Raw genomic sequence first — 24724 nt, 5'->3', positions numbered from 1 at the left:
GACATACAAGAATTTAATTTATATACATGCATCATCTCAAACCAACAGGTAAAACATGAACTACTTATATTTAACAAGTGATGCTGGGACACCTAATGTTGTGATTTGGATTCATACCTGACACCTTACATTAGGGTAATTCCAAATGAATTCAAATATAGAAATCAAATCACAGAAGATCCAGGGAAATCCCTTTATACACGTGAATGTATATTCACGTGTATAAAGGCCCATCAAACGGTGGCTCAATTTCCAGAAGCAATGGGGAAAAAAAGAGTCATTCAAACCTGGGATGCTTACTACTGAGTGTCAATTTGATTGGATTGAAGGATCAAAGTGTTTTTCCTGGGTGTGTCTGTGCGGTGTTGCCAAAGGGGATGACCATTTGAGTCAGGGGACAGGGAGAGGCAGACCCGCCCTCACTCTGGGTGGGCAGCATCTAACCAGCTGCCGGCACAGCCGGAATAAAAGGAGGCTGAAGAACGTGAAAAGACTAGACTGCCTGAATCTGTGGCCTCCGGTGCTGGAAGCTTCCTGCCTTTGAACATCAGACTCCAGGTTCTTCAACTTTGGGACTCTTGGAGGACCTTCAGCCACAGACTGTTGGCTTCTCTACTTTTGAGGTTTCGGGACTCAGACTGGCTCCCTTGCTCCTCAGCTTGCAGACGGCCTGTTGTGGGAACTCACCTTGTGATCGTGTCAGTCAATACGCCTTAATAAACTCCTGTTTATATATTCATCTATCCTATTAGTTCTGTCCCTCTAGAGAACCTTGACTAATATACAACCCAATTCAGAAGTTCACTACCATTTTCTGTCGGAGAAGATTTAGGGAAATGGTCACTCTCATATCATTTGTGTTTCATTTTTATTTGTGGTGATGTTATCAGAATCTTCATTTTTATGTAATCAAATCTGTCTTTTCCTTTGTGGTTTCCTTCTTTAGGTTATATTTGCCCATATTATATTTGAGCTTTAAAAAAATGGTTTCAGGCTGAGTGTGCTGGCTCAGGCCTATAATCCCTGTACTTTGGGAGGCAAGGAGGGAGGATGGCTGGAGCCCAGGAATTTGAGACCAGCCTGGGCAATACAGTGAGATCCCTTTACACAAGAAATAAAAAACATTAGTTGCGCATGGTAGCATGTACCTGCAGTCCCAGCTACTTGGGAGACTGAGATGGGAGGATCCTTTGATCCCAGGAGTTTGAGACAGCAGTGAGCTATGATTGCGCCACTGCACTTTAGCCTGGCAACAAAATGAGACCTTGTCTCTAAAATCAAAAAGAAATTCATTTTATGTTTTACATTTAATTTGCTAAGTAAGCCACATGTATTTTTCAGTTTTGCTGATGTGAGACAAGTCCTAATAATTAAAAAAATGTTTTTCCCCAGGGAGTTAGCCTGCTGACCTAGACCTCCTATGAGGTCCTTTTATTTTCCCACTGAATTGGAATGCTCACTTTATAAAATATTACATACTTAAAACTATTATTAGATTTATTTTTATTGTGCTGATATGTCTATGCTACTGTTGGGGCCACATGCTTTTAAGTATTGTTGTTTTAAATTTATCTTAATATCTGGTGGAGCAAATGCCCATTTTCTTCCCTCCCCCTCCCCCTCCCCTCCCTCTCCCTCTCCTGCCCTGCCTCTCCCTCCCCTTCTTTCCTTCCTTCCTTTTTCTTTCTCTCTTTCTTTCTTTCCCTTCTCAGTGGTTTTCTCACACATTTTTTCTTTCATACACATATTTGAATCACTTTTTTAAAGATTCATAAAAGCCTCCCATTGACTCCTTAACTTGGTGGGTGACACATCTTTAGCACACCGAATTGTAACCACTGAGTTTTTTGCTCACAAGAAGTGGAAACTTACTTCAGATAACTGGAACAGAAAGGAAACCTATTGGAAAGGTAGGAGGTAGCAAGCAGAATCAAAGAAAAAATGTGAAGAACTGGGTCTCAGAAAGAGGCAGAATTTGGGAAGCTCCAGGGACACAGGTGGCTTGAAACAGGGGGTATTACAGTACCCATCACCCAGAAGAATCGTTTCCAAACATTTTCAGCCCTTTGACCCTCAGTCAAACTTCAAGTCCCTAGGCAGAGCCCAATCAGCCTAAGTTGGGTCAAATGCTCACCCCTTGGCCGGGGATGGGAAGGGCTCCTTGGTGGGCCACCCCACCAGTGCTGTAAAGAGAAACTAAGCACGTGTTACCAGATGCTGGATGGACAAAACCAACAACGTGAGTCCTTCCAGCCAGGAGGATGTGCGTCTCCATTTGTCCCAGTCCTTTGTGTCTTTCTCAGATGGTTTCTTTCCCAGAGATGTACAGATGTCTTACTAAATTTGCTTGAAGGCGTTACACGGTTCGGGTTGATATTCTCAATAGGATCTTTTAAAAACTGACATTTCCAATTGGCTGTTGCTAGGACTGCGATAGTACCAGCAAATATTTTAATTCATTTGAGAGAGGAGAAGGCTGTTACAGAAAGTTGTGTGTGGTCTGAAAAAATTCTACTCGCAAACTTAGGAAGAAGTCGGAAGCACATCATTTTGGGGTGTGCGCCCCGGGCACGTTAGGGTCCGTGGTAAAGACAAACACAGGAGTAAGAAGAAAGCTCCGGGGAGCCACTCGAAGCAAGAAAAACATGACAGAGGTCCAAATCTAATTTCCTGCTTTTCAGGGAGGCATGGATAAAAGTAAAACACAGATCAATATTACATAAGAGCAGGCAGAACCATGGCCAGGAAAGACTTAGAATGAAATTGGCAAGTATGATGTTATAGCTGATAGAATCATAAAACAATTGGGAAGAAAAGTAAGCATTTGGCCGTCAGAGCAATTATAAACAGCAAACTGACCATTTAGTGCTTTTTTTTTTTTGTGAAAGAAAAAAGCAAATATTCCTACTATGGTGTCAGAAATGTGCAATAACAAATTATATCACGTCGGTGAAAGATTTTTATTTCTGAGATTTTTAAACTGTAAGTTGTTTGGAAGCTTATATCCTGCTATATTTCAATACTTTCAAAGTATCTATAGCATACTTTTGCTTTTCTGTTAAATTTTATCCATTTAAATTAATGTGCTGAATTTTTATGAAAGTCAGCTAAGTTTATTTTCTTTTAAAATGACTTTAACATTTTCTAAAGCGACATATTGAAAATATCAACATCTTATCTGTTCTAAATTCTTCTCGGAATCAAAAGTAACTCAGGAGTAAAAGTGACTCATTCGGGTGTTACTTCATTTAACATCTCAGACCCGGCAGTGCTGAGAAGCTGGAGAAATACCAGAAAGTGAGCCACTGGGAGACAAAGACTACATTTATTTGAAATTAATAATTTATTAGGGTCTCTATGTAAGTTTCCTTGCTTAGTAAGCCTTTACTCACAGAGTAAATCATTTAAATGTGACAGGGGATTTATACCACTTTATGACACCTTAGCATAGGTTTGAAGATCTGCACATACACATAGAATTGATATGCAAAAATTCTTTTTAATCTAACCTTTGAGGCAGGTCCTCTGTAATGTCTCATTAATAAAATTTGTTTTATGGTAGCTACTTCAAAGGAACAAATGGTTCCTTTCAAATGTTTGATGACCTAGGCTTTTCATTAACTGAATGTAGCTTTTTGTAGAATTGGCGTGAAATATTAAGGTCCCATTGGATATGATTGATCTTAAAAAATACTTTAGAAAATTAGGACTTAGAAGCAGGATGCCTTCTGTTCTCATATGTTGGCTCATTTCTTGATCAAACAACTGCTGAACAGTTGGCACTTAGTAGGCATTCAATAGTTTCTTGGTAAATGAACGAGCCAAGATAAAATCATGCAGTTAGGAAGAGGCTGAGACTCCTCACTGCGATGGGACTGTGCTGACAGTGAAGCTGGGGCTCATGGAAGAATGTGGGGTCATTTGTGATCCCAAGCTTGAAGAGTTCTGCCAGCGCCAGCGAGGGCATACCCCATCCGCTAGTGCGAAAGCTTCAGAAGAGTTGAGTTTACATGGTGCACTTTCCCCTACAATGACTTACCCAGCGTACTGCCTTGGCATCAAGTGCCTGGGGTCTTCAGTGCCCTCTGCCTTTCTGCTTTCATGCCCCTGGCCCCTGGTTCTCTGGCCAGGTTCTGGGCATGCAGCTTCCTGTGTGACAGACATGTTCCATGTTGAAGCTAAGCCATTCGATGAGGGGCCCACTCACTATAAATTTGGGCAGGACGGAAGAACATGCTCATAAAACTGGCATTGCCCAGGAAGAGGGAAATTTCCTCAAATCTTGTGGCTGCCAGGAGAGGTTGCGTGTGCCATGGTCTAGAGCAGGAGCCTGGCATCTCACGGCTGATACACCAGCCCCAGCCGGGCTCTTCAGCCCTGGGCAAAACATTCACTTCTCTGAGCTTTCAGTTCCCTCATCTGTAAAATGAGGGTCACATAAGCAGTTAATTTGTGGGCTGTTTTGAAGATTGAGAGGTAATACATGCAAAATTCACAGAATTTTGTCTTGTGCAGAGTAAATAATCAATAAATGTCCACAAAAAAATCAGGAGAAGGAGGTTAGCTAAGCACGTGAGACTACAGAGTTTACAGAAAACTCTCTTAGACCCAAGATCCTGGCCCCGTCTGGCTTCTCCCATACATCTGTTCCATGCATTTCCCCAAAGTTTCACCCCTGTCCTGACAATACAGACTAGGAAATTCAGATTCACAGAAAACCAATAATTTAGTCTAAGTCCTTTGGCTGAACAGCAAATGAGTAAATTCTAAATGGGCTCAACATTACCCCTTTCCTCTATTTCATTAAATTCCTAAGCCACAGTCCATTTCCTCTTCACAAGATCTCCTATTTACCAGTATTATTTACCTATAGTCTTTAAAGTCCAGATCCAGTTTCTGATTTTATAGAATTTTTATCTGCTCTGAAAGAACAGAATGGACATTTACGCTTCCCATTCGCAAGGCTTGTAATTGATGTTTCTAGCCATTTTGACAGCATAGGTAGAAAACTTCACCAATGAGCAGTAAGAATTTCTTTTTATAATGGCTTCAACATATTTCAATCAAACACAACTACTAATTCAATTAAAAACAAATGACTTTTTAGAAATTGGTCTATTACTATTTGTCTCATGAGAAGATAATTGGAAAGTGGTAACAGAGTGAATTTAATGATAAGTAGTTGGAGATGCACCAATATCCAATTTAAATTTATGGCTCAAATTATTATTTGCAGAAGTGAAATGTATAGTAGTCAAAATATTATAGTAATTTTTGATTCAGAATTATGGTAAATGCTAAATATAACAGTTTAGGTGTTCTTTTTCTTTAATCTCTAAAATAACATTCTGATGTAATATTTAACCTCAATCATCAACATGTCAACTAGCTACTTAGAAATTAACTGCGGTTTTAAAGGAAAGTAGAGAAGTTGATGCTGCTGAAAGAAATGAAGGAGTTGTTCTTATTTAGCTTATTTCTAGAATGGAAATACTAAGAATATAATATGTAATCCCAGCACTTGGGGAGGCCGAGGCGGGTGGATCACAAGGTCAAATGATCGAGACCATCCTGGTCAAAATAGTGAAACCCCGTCTCTACTAAAGATACAAAAAATAGCTGGGCATGGTGGCGCGTGCCTGTAGTCCCAGCTTCTCAGGAGGCTGAGGCAGGAGAATTGCCTGAACCCAGGAGGCGGAGGTTGCGGTGAGCCGAGATCGCGCCATTGCACTCCAGCCTGGGTAACAAGAGCGAAACTCCCTCTCAAAAAAAAAAAAAAAAAAAAAAAAGAATGTAATAGATGGTGCAATTTGATTAATAGTAACAAATAGTAATAATAACAACAGCTAACACTGTATGCTTATTATACATCAGCTACTACTCTATGCATATATATTAACTCATTTAATCCTCACAATAATCACTGAAGGTAGGAAAGAATATTATTCTCACCTCTGTGCTTAGAGGCTATATTTACCCACATTTCTTCTATTAAAACAAATACCCAGGGTCCTGAAGAGTGCCCTTCTGATGGGCCCAGGAGGAACACCTGTGACTGTCAGCCTCCAGGCCTCCTTCATCCAGGGAAAAGGACAAGGACTAGAGAGGGCCTGTGTACCGGTGATGGAGCCACCCAGGCCAGGCCAGACTTACGAGCAGCTTCCTGTAAGCCTATTAGGGTCAGAATCCCTATCATTAGTCAGGAAATGATCTACCACAAAATATCTTTAGATTTCACCCATTCACACACACCTGCGTTCATTCGTCCATGCATGTGTTTATTCATGCAGCTTGACTACAAGCTGAAAATAGGCAAGATAGAGCGCCGGTTCTCAAAGCACTTTCAGTTTAAAAGCAAATCATCCATCGCTGGGATCTATCACCATAAAATTAGGATTCCGAGCTTACTAGTTCATCGGATTTGATGATGTCACTTGGCTTGGGGCAGAGGCCCTCCCTCCCAGGTAGTTCCAGCCTTTATCGCCCCAGGCCTACCGACTTGCAAGTCTCGTTTCTTAACTCAGTTTTCTGCACAGTTGCCAGATCGGTTTTGCCAGAGGCAGCTTCTCCCTTGTCAATTTCAGGTGTTTAAAAGTTGGCAGCACCCCACCCCCCCCCCCACCGCCCAAGCCTAGAGGATATCTGCAGTTTGTCCCCAACTCACTTTCACCCCCTAGTTTCCAACTAGCAGAAGCTCTGCCCTCACCGTGGACATGCCCTGCAAGTTGCCCTCTGCCTTTGCACCCACAGCCCCCTGACCTCAGCTGCCCGGGACTCCTTGTCGGGAGTCTCTGTCTAGGCCCAGCGCAGGTCTTGTTTCTGGGCAGCTTTTCTGAACCACGCCTGTGACCGCCCTGTCACCCTTAAGCGACTTCAGCTGGCATCTAATGTTTGCAGGGGCTGAGTGTGCACAGTGTCTCCTGCTGCTAGCTTGCTTTGTGCTCACGCTTGGTCTCCAGCAGCAGTGTGAATAGCCCAGCAGTGCATAGAGCATGCACAGTGAATGCGGAGTGACTGGGAGGGACGACTGAGCTCTGAGCTCGGGAGGCTGGTGGCGTCTCCTCTGGATAAGTGGGAGATGCAGAAAGCGTACTGTGAGATGGAAATTAGCCTTGCCCAGTGCAGAAATGAGCATTTCCTTTTATCAAAATCCTAGGAAGGAGAGCTTCCAGAGGCCTGGCCTTCTTTAATTACGACTCTGAATGATTTGATGTGAAAAGCTACCTTCCCCGATGATGTAAGTGTAGGAGCCGAGTTCTCGGCAATTTGAGTTTGCACATTGTACTGTCTGGATTCTGGGTCTAAATGGGGGCGAGTTTCCTTCCCTTGACTCTCAACTCCCTCAAGTATTAAATGGGCTAAAGGCACATTGGCAGAGGCTGGGAAATGAATTCAGATTGCTGCATTAAACAAGAAAAACACTTTGGAAATTGCAGAATATTCACGTCAACAAAAAAGCACAATAATGGTGTGTTACTATTACAAATGAAGGCACAACCCGGCTCTCTCAGTACTTAAAAAAAAAATTTTTTTTAAGTAACGTCAGCCTTCTTATTTATCCATGTTAACAGTGCCCTTTATCTAAAAAATATGTAAATCCCTTTAAATTAATTTCCTGTAATACCACACAAAACAGCAATCATATTAGTGCCATTCATAATGCACTAATAACATTAACATAATTGCCTTCAAATATAAAACTGCTAGGTAATAGGCTTTTCATAAATTGTTTCAGGGAGAATGTGATTTTTAACTTGACTGTAGGTCTTTAGTTCCAGATATTGTCAGAAAAAAATTCTGCCTCATGTGAGAGTTTCCCACAGTTTTTGCCTGCAGAGAAGGAACGATAAAGAGCTTTTGTGATCGAGAAGAGGAGGGTGTTCAATAGTCACATATTTCTGCATAGACGTGACCTTTCACTGTAGCTTTCTCCAGAGCAGGGTCTGGTCCCTGGTGCACAGGGTGCTCTGTACGTGCCAGCTCAGGGGACAGACACATGGAGGCTGCGGCTGCCGCGTGACCCCTAGACCTCTGCACCAAGTCTGTGAGGGAAGCTCTTGTGAGCAAGCTAATGTTTCTTTCTTGAGTAGTGAGGTCAGTTAGCCTGTTCAAGTCCGGCTGGCTCGCAGACAGTTGCAGAATTTTTTCTGGGCTCTCAGGATAGGAAGGGAAGGGTTCTGAGGCCTTGGCATGACTATGCAAGTCGTGGGTTTGAAAGGCCTCATGGGGCCCGGGGCAGTCAAATACCCGCCCCAGTTATCCAGTTCAAACTCGGGAACTTGAATCTAGTGTGTAAATTTATTTATTTTTCACAATTGCAGACACATTTATATATTACTGTTATTTTTGAGGGAGAGTCTTGTTCAGTTGCCCAAACTGGAGAGCTCATGAGATCTCCCACCTCAGCCTCCCGAGCAGCTAGGACTGCTTGGGCGTGTGCCACCACACGTGGCCAATTTTTTTTTTTTTAATTTTTAGTTGGGATGGGGTCTCACTAGGTTGCCCAGGCTAGTCTCAAACTCCTGAGCTCAAGTGATCCTCCTGCCTCATCCTCCCAAAGTGCTGGGATTACAGGTGTGAGCCACTGCCCCGGCCTAATTTATATTTTGTGCAAGTCAGTGATCCATCAGTTTCCTGATAAAAATGTGATGAACTCAGAGACCGCTATAGAAATAGGCACTGTGGGGCAAGTCTGTAATGAAATTAAGTAAAGGGGAAGGAATACGGAATGCCTGTGGCCACGTCCGAGCATCAAGTTGACCCTAAATCATTCTCACAAACACATGTCAATTTGTGACATATGATTAGATCTAAAAAAGAAAGATCATGTTGTAACTGAGTGGTTCAGAGTGATTCTCTTTGATCAGATATTCCAATCTTGCTGGATCATTGTAGAGCCACCTGAATTTACACAGAGATTTTCTTTCTGCTGTGTCAAAACACAAATATATGTTCCTTACCTCCATGATCCTTCCAGTGACCCTATGAGGTAGGCAGAGAACAGTATCGTCTCTGCCTCTTAAATAAGCTGATTGCACTTGAAAGTACTTTGAGCACTTTAGAACATAAATGATATTCCGGCAAAGAGTTAGCACCCCTTTCTTTCTCCAAAACTCAGAATGTACAGCAGAGCTGCGAGAATACTGAGTTAACGTGTCAGTGTAAAAAATGAAAGACAGACAGCTAAAGGTCATGGGCCAGAGCTGTTTTTTTAAGCATTTTCTGCTTTGCCCTCTCCTTTCATATAGTTTAGAAATTGTTTTAGAATGCACAGAATACATTTCTGTACATTTGTGGTTAACTTTTCACCCTACATTTTGGAAACAGCAATATAAATTGTGGAATGCAGAAGCTACTGATAAACACAAAAGAGGTAAATAAATTAATGCAGTTTTCCCACTGTATTCCTGGGGAATTCGTTCCGGGAATCCAGCTGATTCTAAAATCCACGGAAACTCAGGTCCCTGATACCAAATCGTGCAGTATTTGCGTATAACCCATGCAAAACCTTCGGTATTCTTTAAGTCATCTCAATATTACTTATCACACCTAACACAATGTAATGCTATGTAAATAGTTGTTATACTTTATTGTTTAGGGAACAATGATAAGAAAAATATTCTACATATGTTCAGTACAGGCTTGCTCCCCCTCAAATATTTCAGATCTGCATTTTGTCAGACCCACAGATGTGGGGCCCCAGCCAGCAGGGTCGAGTGTCCTGTGAGTGCCTGGCTCAGCACAGTGCAAGCACTGAGTCAAGGAGCTCATGAATTTGAGGGCTTGTTCATTGAGAAGCTGAGAACTTTCTTTGGACCAAATTGCTGCTGAGGATAATGGGAGGTCGGTGAGGAGGGCTTGAGGGAGAGTGAAAATCTCAGGACAGTGAAAATCCAGTACCTGGGGAGGAAGGCAAGGGGAGGGAGAGCATTAGGACAAATACCTAATGCATGTGGGGTTTAGAGCCCTGATGACGGGTTGATGGGTGCAGCAAACCTCCATGGCACATGTGTGGCTATGTAGCAAACCTCCATCCTCTGCACGTGTATCCCAGCACTTAAAGTACAATTAAATAAAGAGAAAAGAAAATCCAGCACCTGCCTCGCATGATGATGGGCAGCTGAGCTGAGGGCAGCGGAAGCAGAGGGCAGGTCTGGGCTCAGGAACAGGGGAGGGGGGAGCCGGGAAGACAGATGGGGGAGAGAAGGAGCTCTCCTGAAGGGACCAACAACTCCTGGAAAACAACATTTGTATTGACTTAGTGGCCGGTTTTGGAAGGATTCAAACTTTGCTTGGAATGGTAAGGTCTCCACCAGCACTGACACTTTAAGGTTTTGCAAACAAAGACAACGGATCCATTTCAATGCATTATTTAGATGGGTGGTCTTCCATATTTAAAAAAAAAAGGTTCCTAGATTCTAATAGCATCTACCTTACCGACATGGTCCTGAGACCCTGGGAGAGGTGCAGCTGGCCCACACGCTGTGCCCCCACAGGGAACCCGCATGGAAGGGTTAAGTGGCAGTGTTCCCTGCCCGGAAGAAGCAGGGTTCTGTAGCAAGTATTTTAAATTCAGCTGCTAGAGCGGGAGAGGAAGTTGGAGACAGGAAACCATCTCAGAACAGTGAACGTTTAAATAACGAGAGCAGCAGATTGTCTTGTTTCCCAGCCATCCCAGCAGTATTCTGCCCCGTCTCTACCCAGGGAAGACCACAGGATCCCGCTCCCAGCCGCAGAAGACATTTGCATAATACATTTACATTTGAAGGGAGCCCACAGATTGGCAACTCCCGAAGCTTCAGCTAGGCACGGTTTTCTACAATAGCAATTAGGAACAGAAATAGAATAACAATAGGTGTAGAAATACAGTTGCTGAGCTGTGGGTAGATGAAGCAGAAAAATCTCTGCGTTTTAAAGCCTGAACTTTGAATAATTGCGGAGTTGGAGACTAACTGGCCTTTGTTCTTTGTGTACCGGCTCTGAAGCCTAGAAGAGACCAGACCAATTTGGACCAACGTGGGAGCTGAAGAGAGCTCCCCTAGCAGGAAATGAAGTGGCTGGGCTGGCATCAGACCAGGAGAGACCAAGGCAGAGCCCACCCCACGGATCGCTGAAGGGTCCGCTGAGGTGCTGGCTGGTGGCCCAGATGGCAGTGAGCAGAGTGCCATGGACAGGCTTAGGGACTGGACGATGCTGGCAGGGAAAATCCCAGGAAGGGAAGGGGGATGAGAGCTGGAGTGAGATCTAGAGGTACCATGGATAAGCCAGGGGCTGAAGCTTGGAGGGGCAGGATGGCCCTCATGTGCCCTGGGGCACTCTCTTCAGGACAGCAGGGACACACAGGCACACCCTCTTCCAACCCTGACACCAGTGCATCCTCAGAGGACGGGATCTCAGCCTGAAGCAGCTCCTCAGAGAATCCTGTTCTCCTTCCTCCATCAGCTCCACTGCCCGCCCCTCATCCCTCACCTTACAGGGTGGTGGGGGGCAGGCAGGAGGTCTCCTTCAGTCCTGGTGATCAACCTTGTGACCCAGCCTGGAGAGGGGAGAAACTGAGGCAAGAAAAGGACCCACAGATGAGAAAGACCCGGGTGAGGAAACAGCGGGGAAGGCGTATTTTAGAGACAAAGGCTAAGAAATTATGGTCAGAGAGAAGGATGTCGAAGCTGAATATTCTGGGGTGAGGTCCTCCTGAGGTCCAAAGTGAGGCCGTGGGTCTGGGTGGCTGAAGTGATGCCAGCGCGACCAGTAGAGCTGAAGAGGTCAAGGAAGAATTCAGAGTTGTCTTCCATAAGGACACCAGGTCACCTCGGATGATGAGAAACGGAAGATGGAGAGGGGCTTCTGAGTCAGATGCTAGAATGAGTATGGTTCCATGGCTGAAGAGATCAGCAGGTGGCACCAGTCAGGAGGGCACAGGATGACGCCACTCACCGGCCTGAAGTTGAAAGGAGCAGAGGGGTTATTCATGGCAAATGGGGATAATGGATGGGAAGCAACACTGGGGTGCATGGGGGCTCCAGAAGAATCCTTTCCAGTCTCTCCCATAGCAATTATTATCCAGCCTCAGCTTAGAACACAGTGTCTTCTCATGCTTTTGCTGAATGTTGTTAATTGCTGGGTGTTGAGTCAGTGTGCCCTATTGAAAGGAGCACTGGGTTGGGATCAGGACTCCTGCGTTTAAGTTCTGCCTCTGCCTGTCCTAGGTTGCTTAGATGACCTCATGTATGTTTCTAATGTCAGTATCAGATTCCTCATGTGTAAAAATGGGCCTAATAATGCTGCCCATGACCGTCGATGTGGAGACGATTTAGGAACTGCAGAATCCGACGCAATCTACAAGTTGGTGTCGTTAGTTCCTAGGGGATGAGAACTATTCCGAACCAAAGCATTAGTGACTATTAGAGGCATTTCATAAGGACGTTTTTATCAGGATAGCACTGACACGGAAAGCTGGTGCTTTTTCCGGAAGTGGTGATGCAACTGGTTAGTAGCTAGTTCTCCAAGACCCTCTTCCAAGGTGCCATAGTTCTATGAATACTACAATATAAGAATGTTGATTTTAAGGAGGACGTCACCCAAATCAAGCAGATCCCTAATCATAAAAAGAAAAATAGAAATGCACAAACTAACACCCTGAAATCTTGCTTTAAGTCCATCTAAAGGAGCGCGCTGGAAGGTATATTCCACAATGTGAGAAATCCAACATGAGAGCACACACTACTAAGATACACAATGTTAATGGTTAAATTAAAATGGATGACACACCTAAAAGACAACTGATAACACAATACAGTTCCAAAAACATTAAAATATTAGGAAGAGCATCTACTTTTTTTTTTAACCATGATAAAAATTGTGGAAAATAAGAGTCCCTATTATGCTTAATGGATAGATGAAGGAAATTCTGTTTAAAAATTGGAACAAGAATGATTCCTTAATAGTGTCCTAAAAGCTCTAGTTAATGCAATGAGACATAAAAAAATAAATGGGAGGAGAGAAAAGATAATTATTTGTGCTTAATATAATGGAAAACCAGAATGTGCAGAAGAATCAGCAGAAATAATAATATTTAATAAAATGATTCAATAAAGTACTAGATCTAAAATAAGCATACCAAAATTAATAGTCTTGTTCATCATGAGCAGGCACCAGTCACTTAATGAAAATATATATCCTGTCCACAATATCAACCCTTTTTCCACAAGAAACCCTTGGCAATAAATCTATTGAGGTGTGTGTCCTGCCTACAAAACAGTTGAAAACTATTTAAGAGATAATAAAAGGCTAGAATAAATTGACATCTATCTCTCCGTTCATACTCTTACATATATACAGTATTCACGAAAGAGAAGACAAAATATTGTCTCAAGCAAACTAATAGATTTATATAATCCAACTAAGGAAAGGAAGAAGGGGAGTAACTCTATGAGATGTTTAAAAACAGAGAAACAGAAGTGAAATAGTTTGACAGTTGTAAAAAAATGACGATTTAAGTGATTAAGTGACTAAGAGGTTAGGATCACCTTTTGAGGAACTACTCCCTCTACGTCTTACGTGATTTGTCTCGTGAAACTATTATTTCCACCACCACGGACTTGTTCAACCAGCTGCCGCCTCTTGCCTGGGTAACCGGGACAGTCTCCTAACTGGGCTCTCTGCTGCCACGGAACGCTCTTTCCCTATCCCTTCAGCAGCCGGAACGATCTCTTCACACAGATCACGGCCCTGTTGTGTTCAAAGACCCTTTCCACACGGACGGGGTTGAGTTGTGTCTCCCCAGAAGATGTGCCCCACTCCTAACCAGCATCGATGTGCATGTGCCCTTATTCAGAAATAGGGTTTTTTTCAGATGTGATTAAGGGTTTCCGTATAAGAACATCCTAGATTTAGTTAGAGTGGTCCCTAAATCCAATGACCTGTGTCCTTATGAGACAGATAGGCAGAGACTCCGAGAAACCAACAAGACCAGACCACGTAAAGATGGCAGCAGAGATGGGAGTGATGTGGCCACAAGCCAGGGAACACCAAAGCGGGGCTGCAGCTGCCAGGAGCCAGGGTTCCCTGCCAGAGGCAGAAACGGCACCGCGTTGTTTCTTACGTGCTGCGTGAGCCTCTGTCTCGCGTGTAAGGGAGACCCTGACGTAGAAAGCCCGTGGCTTGTGTAGTTACCTAGTTGATTAGAAAAAGAAGGTGTTAAGATAATGAGGAGGCACTGGGAAGGAGTGAGGCTGAAGATACCTCTGCGGTTGTGGCCCATGCTTTAAAAACATCGGAGCCTCCTGGAGGAACTGACTTGGCCAATACCTTGATTCTCTTTTGGCCTCCACAGCTGTGAGAGGGTGACTGTCTGTTTTCTTAAGCTGCCACGCTGTGGTAGGTAGTTCCAGCATCCCGAGGACACGGATATCCCGTCTCACTCAGGGTCACCGTCAGTGCCCTCACAGTGGAGTCCCCACCTGAACTGCTGTCCACCTTCCCTGTCACCTCCTGCCACTCCCCACCTTCACTCGGCACTGGCCTCTTTCAAGGCACTAATGCTTTGCACATGCTTTCTGTGGGCTGGAACGTTTTCCTCATGGACCCGTCCCCACCGGGAATCTTTGTCAATGTCCCCTTCTTGGTAAGGCCTTCTGTAACCACCGGGTTTTAGAGTGGGCCTCACCCACCTGGCTGGAATTCTCTAATCCCCTTCTTTGATTTATTTTTCTTCATGAAGTCTATCACCATGTGATAGATGATAGTTTATTTCCTTGTGTATCTTGTCTCCTCCAACGAGAATGCCCTGTAAGTGCAGATGTGATAGCCGAGCTGTTCACTGTGGCATCTGCAGCGCCCAGAAGAGCACCCCACGCATGGTGTGGAGTCCGCATGTGTTTGTTAAACTAATGCAGATAGACTGAATTGTGAGTCAGAATGGAATACACAATAAAGCCTTACGAAGCAGTGGGGGAGGATTCATAGCTGATTTTGAGATATAGCACGTTAGAGAAAAATTAATTTTAGATACACATCCTATCCTGTGAACTAAAAGAAAATTAAAGTTAAATACGTTTAAAAATTCATAGAAGAATTAGCAGAAAGTAGAATAGTACATGAGCCTCTGGAAGGATAGTAACTTTCAAAGAGTGAAAGCAGTGGGGGAATTTACAAAGCTAACTGTGAACATTCTGCTGTTTAAAATTAGAACTTTCGTACCATTTGTGCCCCCTTGCTTCTAGTAAGAATCAGGGGCTGGACATAGTGGCTCACACCTGTAAACCTAGCACTTTGGGAGGCTGAGGCAGGTGGATCACTTGAGGCCAGGAGTTTGAGACGAACCTGGCCCACATGGCAAAAACCCCGTTTCTCCTAAAAATACAAAAATTAGCTAGGTATGGTGGCACAGGCCTGTAGTCCCAGTTACTCAGGAGGCTGAGACATGAGAATTACTTGAACCTGGGAGGCAGAGGTTACAGTGAGCCAAGATCAAGCCTCTGCACCCAGCCTGAGTGACAGAGTGAGACTCTGTCTCAAAAAAAAAAAAAAAAAAAATCAGAACCTATTGTGCTGGAAATAGTTCCTAGGTGACTGGGGTGCCCCGAGGCCCGGGTCTCTTTCTCCCTGGCTCCTCACCTGCTGACCGTGCCTGACCGCCTGCCAACCTGCTTGCCCCTCAGATGGAGCCTGTGTCCTCGCCCTGTGCACAGACCTCTTGGCCTGCAGGACTGCATCCAGTTGCCTCAACACAAACACCTGAGTGGCTGCTGCCCGTCAGTCACCTCCTGGGCATTGAAGGTAGCTGCATTCAGGTTGCCTGCCCGCCTGCCTGCGTGGAAATCCTTGCAGTACCTTTGACAAGCCCAGCAGGTGGGTCTCTCAGGCTGGTCTTGGGCTTGGGGACCTACAGGGCAGTTTCTTCTTCCTCTTTACTGGGCTCTCCTTTCCTGAGCCTCCCAAGCGACACCAGCACTTCCACCTGGACAGCACAGAACGCTGTAACGGGGGGTGAAATCCCGTTTTAGGGCGAGGTGCTGTTCTAGGTGGGTGTTGCCATGGACGGGGTCCCTCTTGTTCTCCGGTTGATGACAGGTCTAAGTCCAGGCTGACTTACTAACTTCTCAGGGCAACACGCTGTTTCTTATGTGCTGTGTGAGCCTCGGTCTTGCGTGTAAGGGAGACCCTGATGTAGAAAGCCTGTGGCTTGTGTAATTAAACAGTTGATTAAAAAAAGAAGGTGTTAAGATAATGAGGAGGCACTGGGAAAGACTGAGCCTGAAGACACCTCTGCGGTTGCGGCCCACGCTTTAAAAACATCAGCGCAGTGCAGGCCAAGCCCAGTAGTGCCGCTGCCACTGTTTCTCTTCCTTCAAATCCTGCTGGCCTATGGGGTGGGGTGGAGAAAGGAGCGGGGTGGGGGCACCTCCCGGCCAGAGTGGCAGCGGCTCTGCCCTGCTGCACGTGCAGGGTCCCGGGCAACCTCACTGCTGTGAGCTTCCTGTGATCAATTCTGGGTCACACATGGCTTACTTGGAATCCTGTTTATCTCACCTTGTCCCGGACAGTGACCTTAAAGGGGAGAACAAACTACATTTCTGGGGCCATCGGAGCCCACTCGTGAGCTCAAGAACCCACACTACGTGCTGACGGCACAGCGCTGAGCCTGGGTAACAATTGCTTTGTCTATTACTTGGAGCAAAACAAATAACAAGGGGTCTGTTTGTTGGGATTGTTTTTGGGTGGAATTTAAAGTTCTGCTTCAATGGGGCCTCATGTTTTTTATCGCTGTGCCTCTTCCCTAAAATGAGAAACAATTTCAGAATCTCTCTTCCCATCCTCCTCACTCTGTCGCCCAGGCTGGAGGGCAGTGGCTCGATCTCCACTCACTGCAACCTCCGCCTCCAGGGTTCACATGTCTCTCCTGCCTCAGCGTCCGGAGTAGCTGGGAGTACAGGATCAGGCCACCATGCCTGGCTAATTTTTCTGTTTTACTTAGTAGAGACGGGATTTTGCTATGTTGGCCAGGAAGCGTTTCTCTTTTAGGTGACTTTTTTTTTTTTTTTTTTGGTCATTCATGGGGATTAAGACTTGTGATCACCAGAAAATTTCTTCCAGAGCAGCTGCCTAAAAAAATCAGAGGTCGGTTTTAAGATCAAGCCCATTACATGATGAATGAGATTTCTTTTAATGCTGCTGCATTTTAAGTTGACTCAGGGCGATGTTGGGATTGCTGCTGTCCTGATACTCAAGCTGCAGAGGCAGGGCTGGCCCCGGAGGTAGCCGGAGAAGTGGCTGGCCCTCCGCTTCTGCCCTCTGCTCTTCATCCCTGCCTTTCTCCTGGATCCTTCCGTGGCCCCAAGGCTTCCGGGAGCTTGAGGTGCCACTGCAGCCATCCACCCTGACTCCCCCTTATGGGTCTCCAGGAACACCAAGCCCCTCCCTCTCGGTGTTCCTGGGGACACAGCCTTTGGAGGAGCAGGCCAGCTCATAAACATGTGCCCAAAGAATGATTAACCAAGAGTGGAATTTCAGGCTCAAGGAGGCACCTGGTGAGGGAAGATAGTTTTGTGTGGCTTCAGCTCTTCTAATATTACTCTGGTCCTGATAACATGCGGTATATTTATAAATTGAGAGTGCAGTTTGGGCCAGGCGATGAGGAGCATGCACTCTCGGGCAGATCTGACCGCCGCGTGGCCGAATGGCCTTATACAAGATGACTACATTCTGGGGCCTCAGTTTCCTCTCCTGTAAAATAAGAGGGTTTAGATAGATGATCTCCAATTTCCCTCCTACCCATAAAATAAAGCTTAGATAAATAGAGTTTTAGACTTGTGTTCTGAAACTTTAAAAATTTTAATTTGTTCTGAAACTTTAAAATGCCTTTGGATTCCAACCAATTCGATTTTATTAATAGAATTACATTTCTTAGAAATATCACAAGAGCTCATGTATTTTTTACTCTTTCCGTGCTTCCTTCCTTCCTTCCTTTCTTCCTTCCTTCCTTCCTTCCTTCCTTCCTTCCTTCCTTCCTTCCTTCCTTCCTTCCTTCCTTCCTTTTTCTTTCTTTCTCTTCCTCTCTTTCTTTTTCTTTTTCTGTCTCCCTCCCTCTCCCCCCGCTTTCTCTCTTTCTCTCTTTCTTTCTTACAGAGTCTCACTCACTCTGTCACCCAGGCTAGAGTACAGTGGTGTGAGCTCCACTCACTGCAAACTCTGCCTCCTGGGTTCAAATGTTCTCCTGCATCAGCATCCAGAGCATCTGTGATTACAGGAATGTACCACCATGCCTGGCTAATTTTTGTATTTTACTTAGTAGAGACAGAGTTTTGCCATGTTGGCCAGGTTGGTCTCAAACTCCTGGCCTCAAGTGATCTGCCTGCCTTAGCCTTCCAAAGTGCTGGGATTACAGACATGAGCCACCATACCTGGAGAGATTTCTGATTTATTTAGCATCTTATTTCTTTGTAGTTCTTGAAATATGAATAGGTCAAACCAGCAATGGAGAAGTAACACACACACACACACACACACACACACACACACACACACACACATTACTGGACATGATTCTTAGTCAGAATTTGCTGACTTCTAGTTTCAAAGCTCACTCATCATCTCCTTTGTGACCCAGCCTGAAGTTCTAAGTCACTGTGTAAGAGTATAATGTAGTCACTACATGTTATTATGTATTTTGTCTTTTGTTCTGTTAGGAATCAGACCCTTTTCCGATTATATCCACCTCTTGCCAACAGGTTAAAAGTGTCTGTGTGAATGTGTAAGGAAAACACTGGTGAGCTGTCCATTAGGAGAGAAACTAGTTGACAAATGAAAGATGGAGCATCTAGTTCACAATCTCTAAGCCCAAACTTAGGAGTAGAAAGGTGACAGTAACGGACTCTGCACGGTGGGCCCTGTCTGGAGCACGGTCCCTCTGGCCTTCACAGCTGGGCTCTCATTGGCGCCCACCTTAAGTGTCACCTCCTCAGTCAGAGCCATGGGACCCAGCCCTCTCCAGCCCTGCCTGGACTGGATTCTCTTCCTAGCAGTGACACCCCAGAATCACCCGTGCAGTGATTTGTTTCCCCAATGACGTTGCCCCCTGCTGCTTGGCTAAACTCCACAAAGGCAGGGCCTTGTCCAGGGGTGATGGCCTAGGAACGAAGGGCTGGTGCCCGGCCGAGGGTCAGTGCTCCTTGGGAAATATCCACTGGGTGCAGAAGGTGTGTTCACAGCAGCAGGGGCTGTGGATCTCACATGCACTGGGCCCTTCTCTTGGCTCTGCCTCCTCCTCGGTGAGATGCAGCACACCTGTCTTGGGGGGTCGTTGTGAGGCAGGCAGGAAACACATGTGGAAGTGCTTGTGGTGCGGAGAAGGAGCACAAAAAGCAACACTGATCACCAGACAGCTCTGGAGGATTTACTGTGAATAGATACCGTGCTTAGCTGTGGCTTAGACCAGGTATACAGGTGCCTTGTCTTATTCAACCTGTATCCATTGCATGAAACCATACAATAGTCAGAGTTGATATTATTACTATTTCATTTGAAGAAGCATGGAAAGGTTAAACAATTTACCCAAGGTCGCTCAGCTGGTAAAGACCAAGACTCCAACTCAGGCCCCACTTCCCCCAGTAGTAATAACTAACTGTGATCACAAGCCCATTTCTTATTTTCCAGGGGCCATATCTCAGATGTCCTGGAAGCCTGAGCACCCTGCAATTTCTATTTTACATTGCATGCCAATAGTGAGCTGCCACTTGTATTTTGCACCCTAGCTTCTCCTGTGGAGGTCCTAGCAGAGCAATACGGAACGGACCAGTAACGGGGATCTTCACTCTCATCCCTTCTGCTGTTGACCTCATGAGCTATGGCCAAAGAAGAGGGTGATTAATACACACAAGAGTGTTCCTGAGACAGTAGCTAACAATCAGAACCCACAGAAAGCAAACGTTTCTGCTACTCAGGCTGCCGAAGATTTTGACTGAACATTGGGAAACCAGTTTAAGATCCACTAAAATACATAATCATTGCATTCCATGAAGTCACGGATGGTTTCTCTGTAGACTAAGGAATACTCAGTGACCTCAACAGTGCAGAGGTCAGGTTTCAGAAGTTCCCCATAAAGGCCTCATGATCCCAGTTCTTTTCCAATATGCATAATTTTATTTATTCAAATTTCATTATTAATTTTTATTTTTCTATAATTTATTGGGATACAGGTGGCATGGGGTTCCATGAGTAAGTTCTCCAGTGGTGATCTGTGAGCTCTTGGTGCACCCATCACCCAAGCAGTACACACTGCACCCTATTTGTAGTCTTTTATCCCTCCGCCTCTCACTCTTCCCCCCAAGTTCCCCAAGTCCATTGTGTCATTCTTATACCTTTATGTCCTTACAGCTTAGCTGTCACTTAGCGGTGAGAACATGCGGTGTTTGGGTTTTCATTCCTGAGTTATTCACTAAGAATAATAGTCTCCAGTCTCATCCAGGTCACTGCAAATGCTGTTAATTCATTCCTTTTTATGGCTGAGTAGTATTCCATTTTATATATATATGTGTATATATATGTGTGTGTGTGTGTGTATCTATATATATGTACCACAGTTTCTTTATCCACTCATTAATTGATTGATGGGCATTTGGGTTGGTTCCACAATTTTGCAGTTGTGAATTGTGCTGTTATAAACATCCGTGTGAAAGTATCTTTTTTGAATAATGACTTTTTTCTCTCTGAGTAAATACCCAGTAGTGGGATTGCTGGATCAAATGGTAGTTCTACTTTTAGTTCTTAAGGAAATAAAGGGCATCCAGACTGGTAAAGAGGAAGTCAAACTGTCGCTGTTTGCTGACGATATGAACGTTTACCTTGAAAACCCTAAAAGACTCCTCCGGAAAGCTCCTAGAATGGATAAAAGAATTCAGCAAAGTTTCCAGTATACATCATTTGAAAGGAGTAAAATACAGGCTTTCCCCCCACTCTGTAGAAGCAGTGTGGAGGAGCAGAAGTCGGAGCACCGGCCCTCTGAGTGTTACGGCTAACCTATTCACAGCCAAGCACTGTTCCAGTCTGTCTCATGACCAGGCAATCAGTGGGAAGGAAAAAATCTCCTGTGTTGTACTTCCTATTTTTCAATGGTTACAATGCAAATTTAATCTCATGGGATATTTTGGTGGCACCATTAAGTGGGCAGTCTGTTGCTTAGCTGCCTCTGTTCTTATTTATCAGTTTTGTGTTTCTTCATTAGCTGACATTTACAAAAATGGTACACCTGTTGTTTCCTGTGATGGACAATGTGATCATCAGAAAAATGTGTCTATCACCTTATGGCCACTTGGAAGAAGGCCACCAAATATTCACCAGAGTGGGCGTCCTAGAGGATCCTTCCAGAGAGTTTGCCATGGACATTCCCTGCGGTGGGAACCACACATAGGGAAGGAGAGTGTTTCATCTGGTCAGCCTTTGTGCAAATACCTAGCCTCAGACTGGCCAGCTGGCATCACTTCCCTTTTGAGAACAAAAGAGGACCCACGTTGGTTTGGCATAAAAGACTCTCCAATTTAAACAACAGCCTTTTCTGACTCAAACTTTGGTTTGCACGGAGGAGCTGACCCAGAAGCTGGTCACCACGGAGCCCGGTGCCCTGTCACCCAAGCAAACTCACACTTCACAGTCAACTTCTGCTGCTGGGAAACCACAGAAACGTCGCTGGTTGCTAAGTCTTCGTGGCCTGGCATCCGACAGGATCTCCATGGCACCCGGAGACCACTGGGTCCCACGGAATCTAATCACTTGCTCAAACCCAGAAATGTCAACATGCTGTTGCAGGCACAGGAGGCAAGAGAGCTGGCTGCACTTCCGGCCCATCAGGAGCCCCTTCAAAAGGCTCATGCCCTTCACCAGAATTAACTTGTGACTTTTCAGTCATATTCATAACTTAAGGCTTGTGTTGGTGATTGGCACTTGCCAGCTGGCTATTTTGTTCCCAAACAAACGGAATAAATGTAACAAATGAATTTAATCATAGTTAAAGGCTGAATAATGAGCACGTTTTTTTTTTTAAATGGACAATTTCTGTATTTGAAAATGTGTTTGTGTTTTCAGATCTTTTGAAACGATTAGCCATGCCATTTGCATAATATTGGACGCAGTGAGGAACTTGAGTTTGAGGGCAGCCTCCACTCTACAGGCAAAATAATATAGACCTGGAGACATGGAGTGCATCCTCGGTTCCACATGTAGGCCACTAGACAACATCAGAACATGTATCTCATTCCATTATGGCTAAGAAAGCACCATCAATTAAAAACTGAAGTGAATGACTTTCTACTGGTCTCTTTAAGAACAAGGCAGATTCTCACCTTTGTCTTAGGTGGGCAGAGGGTCAGGGCCTTTTTCTAGAAGGGAGTACATGTCATTGCTTATTCAAGACTATTAGAAAACGTAATAGTTGTCAGATGTCAAATAGAGTTTTGGATTCGATTTGGACTTCTGCCGGACATTGGGAAAAGAGAGAGCTGTGCAGCACATCATCCAGAAAAACCACCAGACAACTTAGATCCAGAAAAGCATTCTGCTTCTCAGAATAGTGTGTTTGCAGTATGAGTAAATATTCTATTAGGGGAAAATATGAGAATAATTGAGGAAAGTGGTAGCAAAAAATCTTTTTTTTTTTTTTTTTTTTTGCACAAAGTATGCACTCCCCACTTGCCCCCTAAACCAACACTAGGTATCTTGAAAGGGTGCTGGGCAAACCCCATACAATAAGCTTTTCAGTAAAGGATGGTCATCTGGCTATGAACCACAAGAAATGCTACAAACAATAGCAATTACAAATGCACTCTTTGATTCTCGGCGACAGCTGAATGAAACAAAAAAGGGAATCTTTTTCTTTCAGGGCACATGATTGTGACATCCACGCAACATTCAACGACCTCTCCGCCTGGCACTGTGTGTCTCTTTCTTGCCACACTGATGACACTGGTTGCCATTTAGTGGGACATGGAGGTATGTGCTTGGCAATGGCTTTGCAGCATAGGAAAACTCATCTTTGGCTTTACCTGGGAGTCTGAGCTGCTGCTGGAAAGAGACGTGGTACTTCGTCAATATGCAGACGTGTCTCTATTGCGCCAGTGTTACACAAGTGTATCTATCAAAGCACCCTGGTTTTAACATGTAAAATAAAAACCAACTTCACAGGGAAAAAGTAGAGAAGAATTCTTCTTAATCTGATTGAAGTTGGGGGTAGGTGCTTTTGAGCGAAAGGGACAAATGCCTACTTGTTACTGATGAGATCGGGAAGTTCAGGGTTAACAGCAGGCTTGCCGGTGTCTGCTGAAGATTGTTTGTGATGGAGGGGATCCTAATAGAAATGACCGCAGCCTTGACCTGAGGCTCACTGAAGACTTCCCAGGAGCGCTTTTTAAGTAATGCTTTTAAAACTAGAACATGCTCCTGTGACCTGATCAAACTGTGGTCAGAGGAATGCTCAGTATTGTTAGAAGCAGGTTCTGTTCAACAAACTCCTGAATTTCACAATCAATATGTGACAGAAGGTCCATCATGATGATAATTTTGCCTTTTTTTTTTTACAAGATAAACTACATAATGATAAAGTATGTTGCAATTCTCGACACCTCTTAATGTTTTTAATAGTAAGACCTATTTTTATCCGTAAGTAAACTAAGACTAGAGAGAATTATAAACAAGGAGCAGAAATGGAGGACTTGATGGAAGCAGTGTACCAGGTTTAAGCTTTCTCCCACATTTTTCTAAGGGAATAGGAAATATGGGGAAGAACATTCACAGAAAGCCCGTAATGAGCGCTCCTCCAGGGCTGTGGCTAATGGCAGGTCGAGGGCTTCTAGCTAGAGCACTATGAATGAACACATATTTACACTAGCATTTCTTTAATGCCTTATTTTCATTGAATTACAAAACTCCCCTTAATTCTTAGCGATAAACAATGCTGGCTATGTGATTAGGTAAGTCTTCTAGAATGGAAGTCATTCCTTGGTTCAAGTGAGGATATCAGAACGCTCTATTCTCCGAGCGTATGAACTCAGCCCCTTAATGATCCCCCTTCATTATGCTGCATTTTCTTTTGGGCCCTTGGCCATGATCAAAGAAACAGCCATTTGAAAAGGCGCATTGGATCTGCTTCACAAATGCTGCGAGGACATTTGTAGAGCAGATCCAACGTGAAAGCTGGACAGCCTTCACTTACTTCCTCTTGGCAAACGTCTTATTTTCTTCAAGCACAGTATACTTTCTGCTTTCCTGCTTTCTCGTGACAATGTTGTAACTGACCACCTTGCTTTGGGTTCTTTTTTTTTTTCCCTTTAGTGCTAGGCTTTCTATTTTTGGCTTTTATTACATATGTTTTTGCTTAAAGCTGTTTCAAATCCTTTGTGAAAAAATAAATATGTGCAAATGCTGAACAAGGATTGAGAAAATCTGGATGTAAGCGATAGCTTGTAACGTCACATAATCATCAGAAATGCTTACTGAGCACCCTCTGGGGAAGAGGCAGCCGACGCGGAGCGGGACAGAGTCCCTGTTCTCAGATGCTGCCTCTCTAGCTGGCGGAATCTTACAGTTAGCAAGCAAATGGCTATGGAAACATTACATATTTCAGATGCTTGTAAATATTATGAAGAAGAGAAAGCAGAGTGAGGGGATAGAGTGTGCCCAAGTCTGTAGCTCTGCGTCACTTGGAAAGCCTCCATGTGGAGGGAGAATCTGAGCGGTA

The 24724-nt window shown here is 44.4% G+C and overlaps 1 protein-coding gene across 4 annotated transcripts in view; it reads right to left on the bottom strand.

Moving 5' to 3' along the window:
* PACRG (parkin coregulated) overlaps window positions 1-24724 on the bottom strand; it is a 592113-nt gene that overhangs the window by 43777 nt on the left and 523612 nt on the right. For 2 of the 4 annotated variants that reach the window (XM_054254973.2, XM_035297761.3), the window contains one exon: window positions 9563-11938. The exons of the other annotated variants lie outside the window; for them this stretch is intronic. In XM_054254973.2, coding sequence (XP_054110948.1) covers window positions 11931-11938 — 8 coding nt within the window. In that variant the 3' untranslated portion in view covers window positions 9563-11930. Of the gene's footprint in view, window positions 1-9562; window positions 11939-24724 lie in introns of those variants that run through there. 4 annotated transcript variants of the gene reach the window in all.

The sequence above is a fragment of the Callithrix jacchus genome, chromosome 4, assembly GCF_049354715.1.
Source record: "Callithrix jacchus isolate 240 chromosome 4, calJac240_pri, whole genome shotgun sequence".
Classification (NCBI taxonomy): Eukaryota; Metazoa; Chordata; class Mammalia; order Primates; family Cebidae; genus Callithrix; species Callithrix jacchus.
This window is presented reverse-complemented; position numbering and strand designations above follow the sequence as displayed.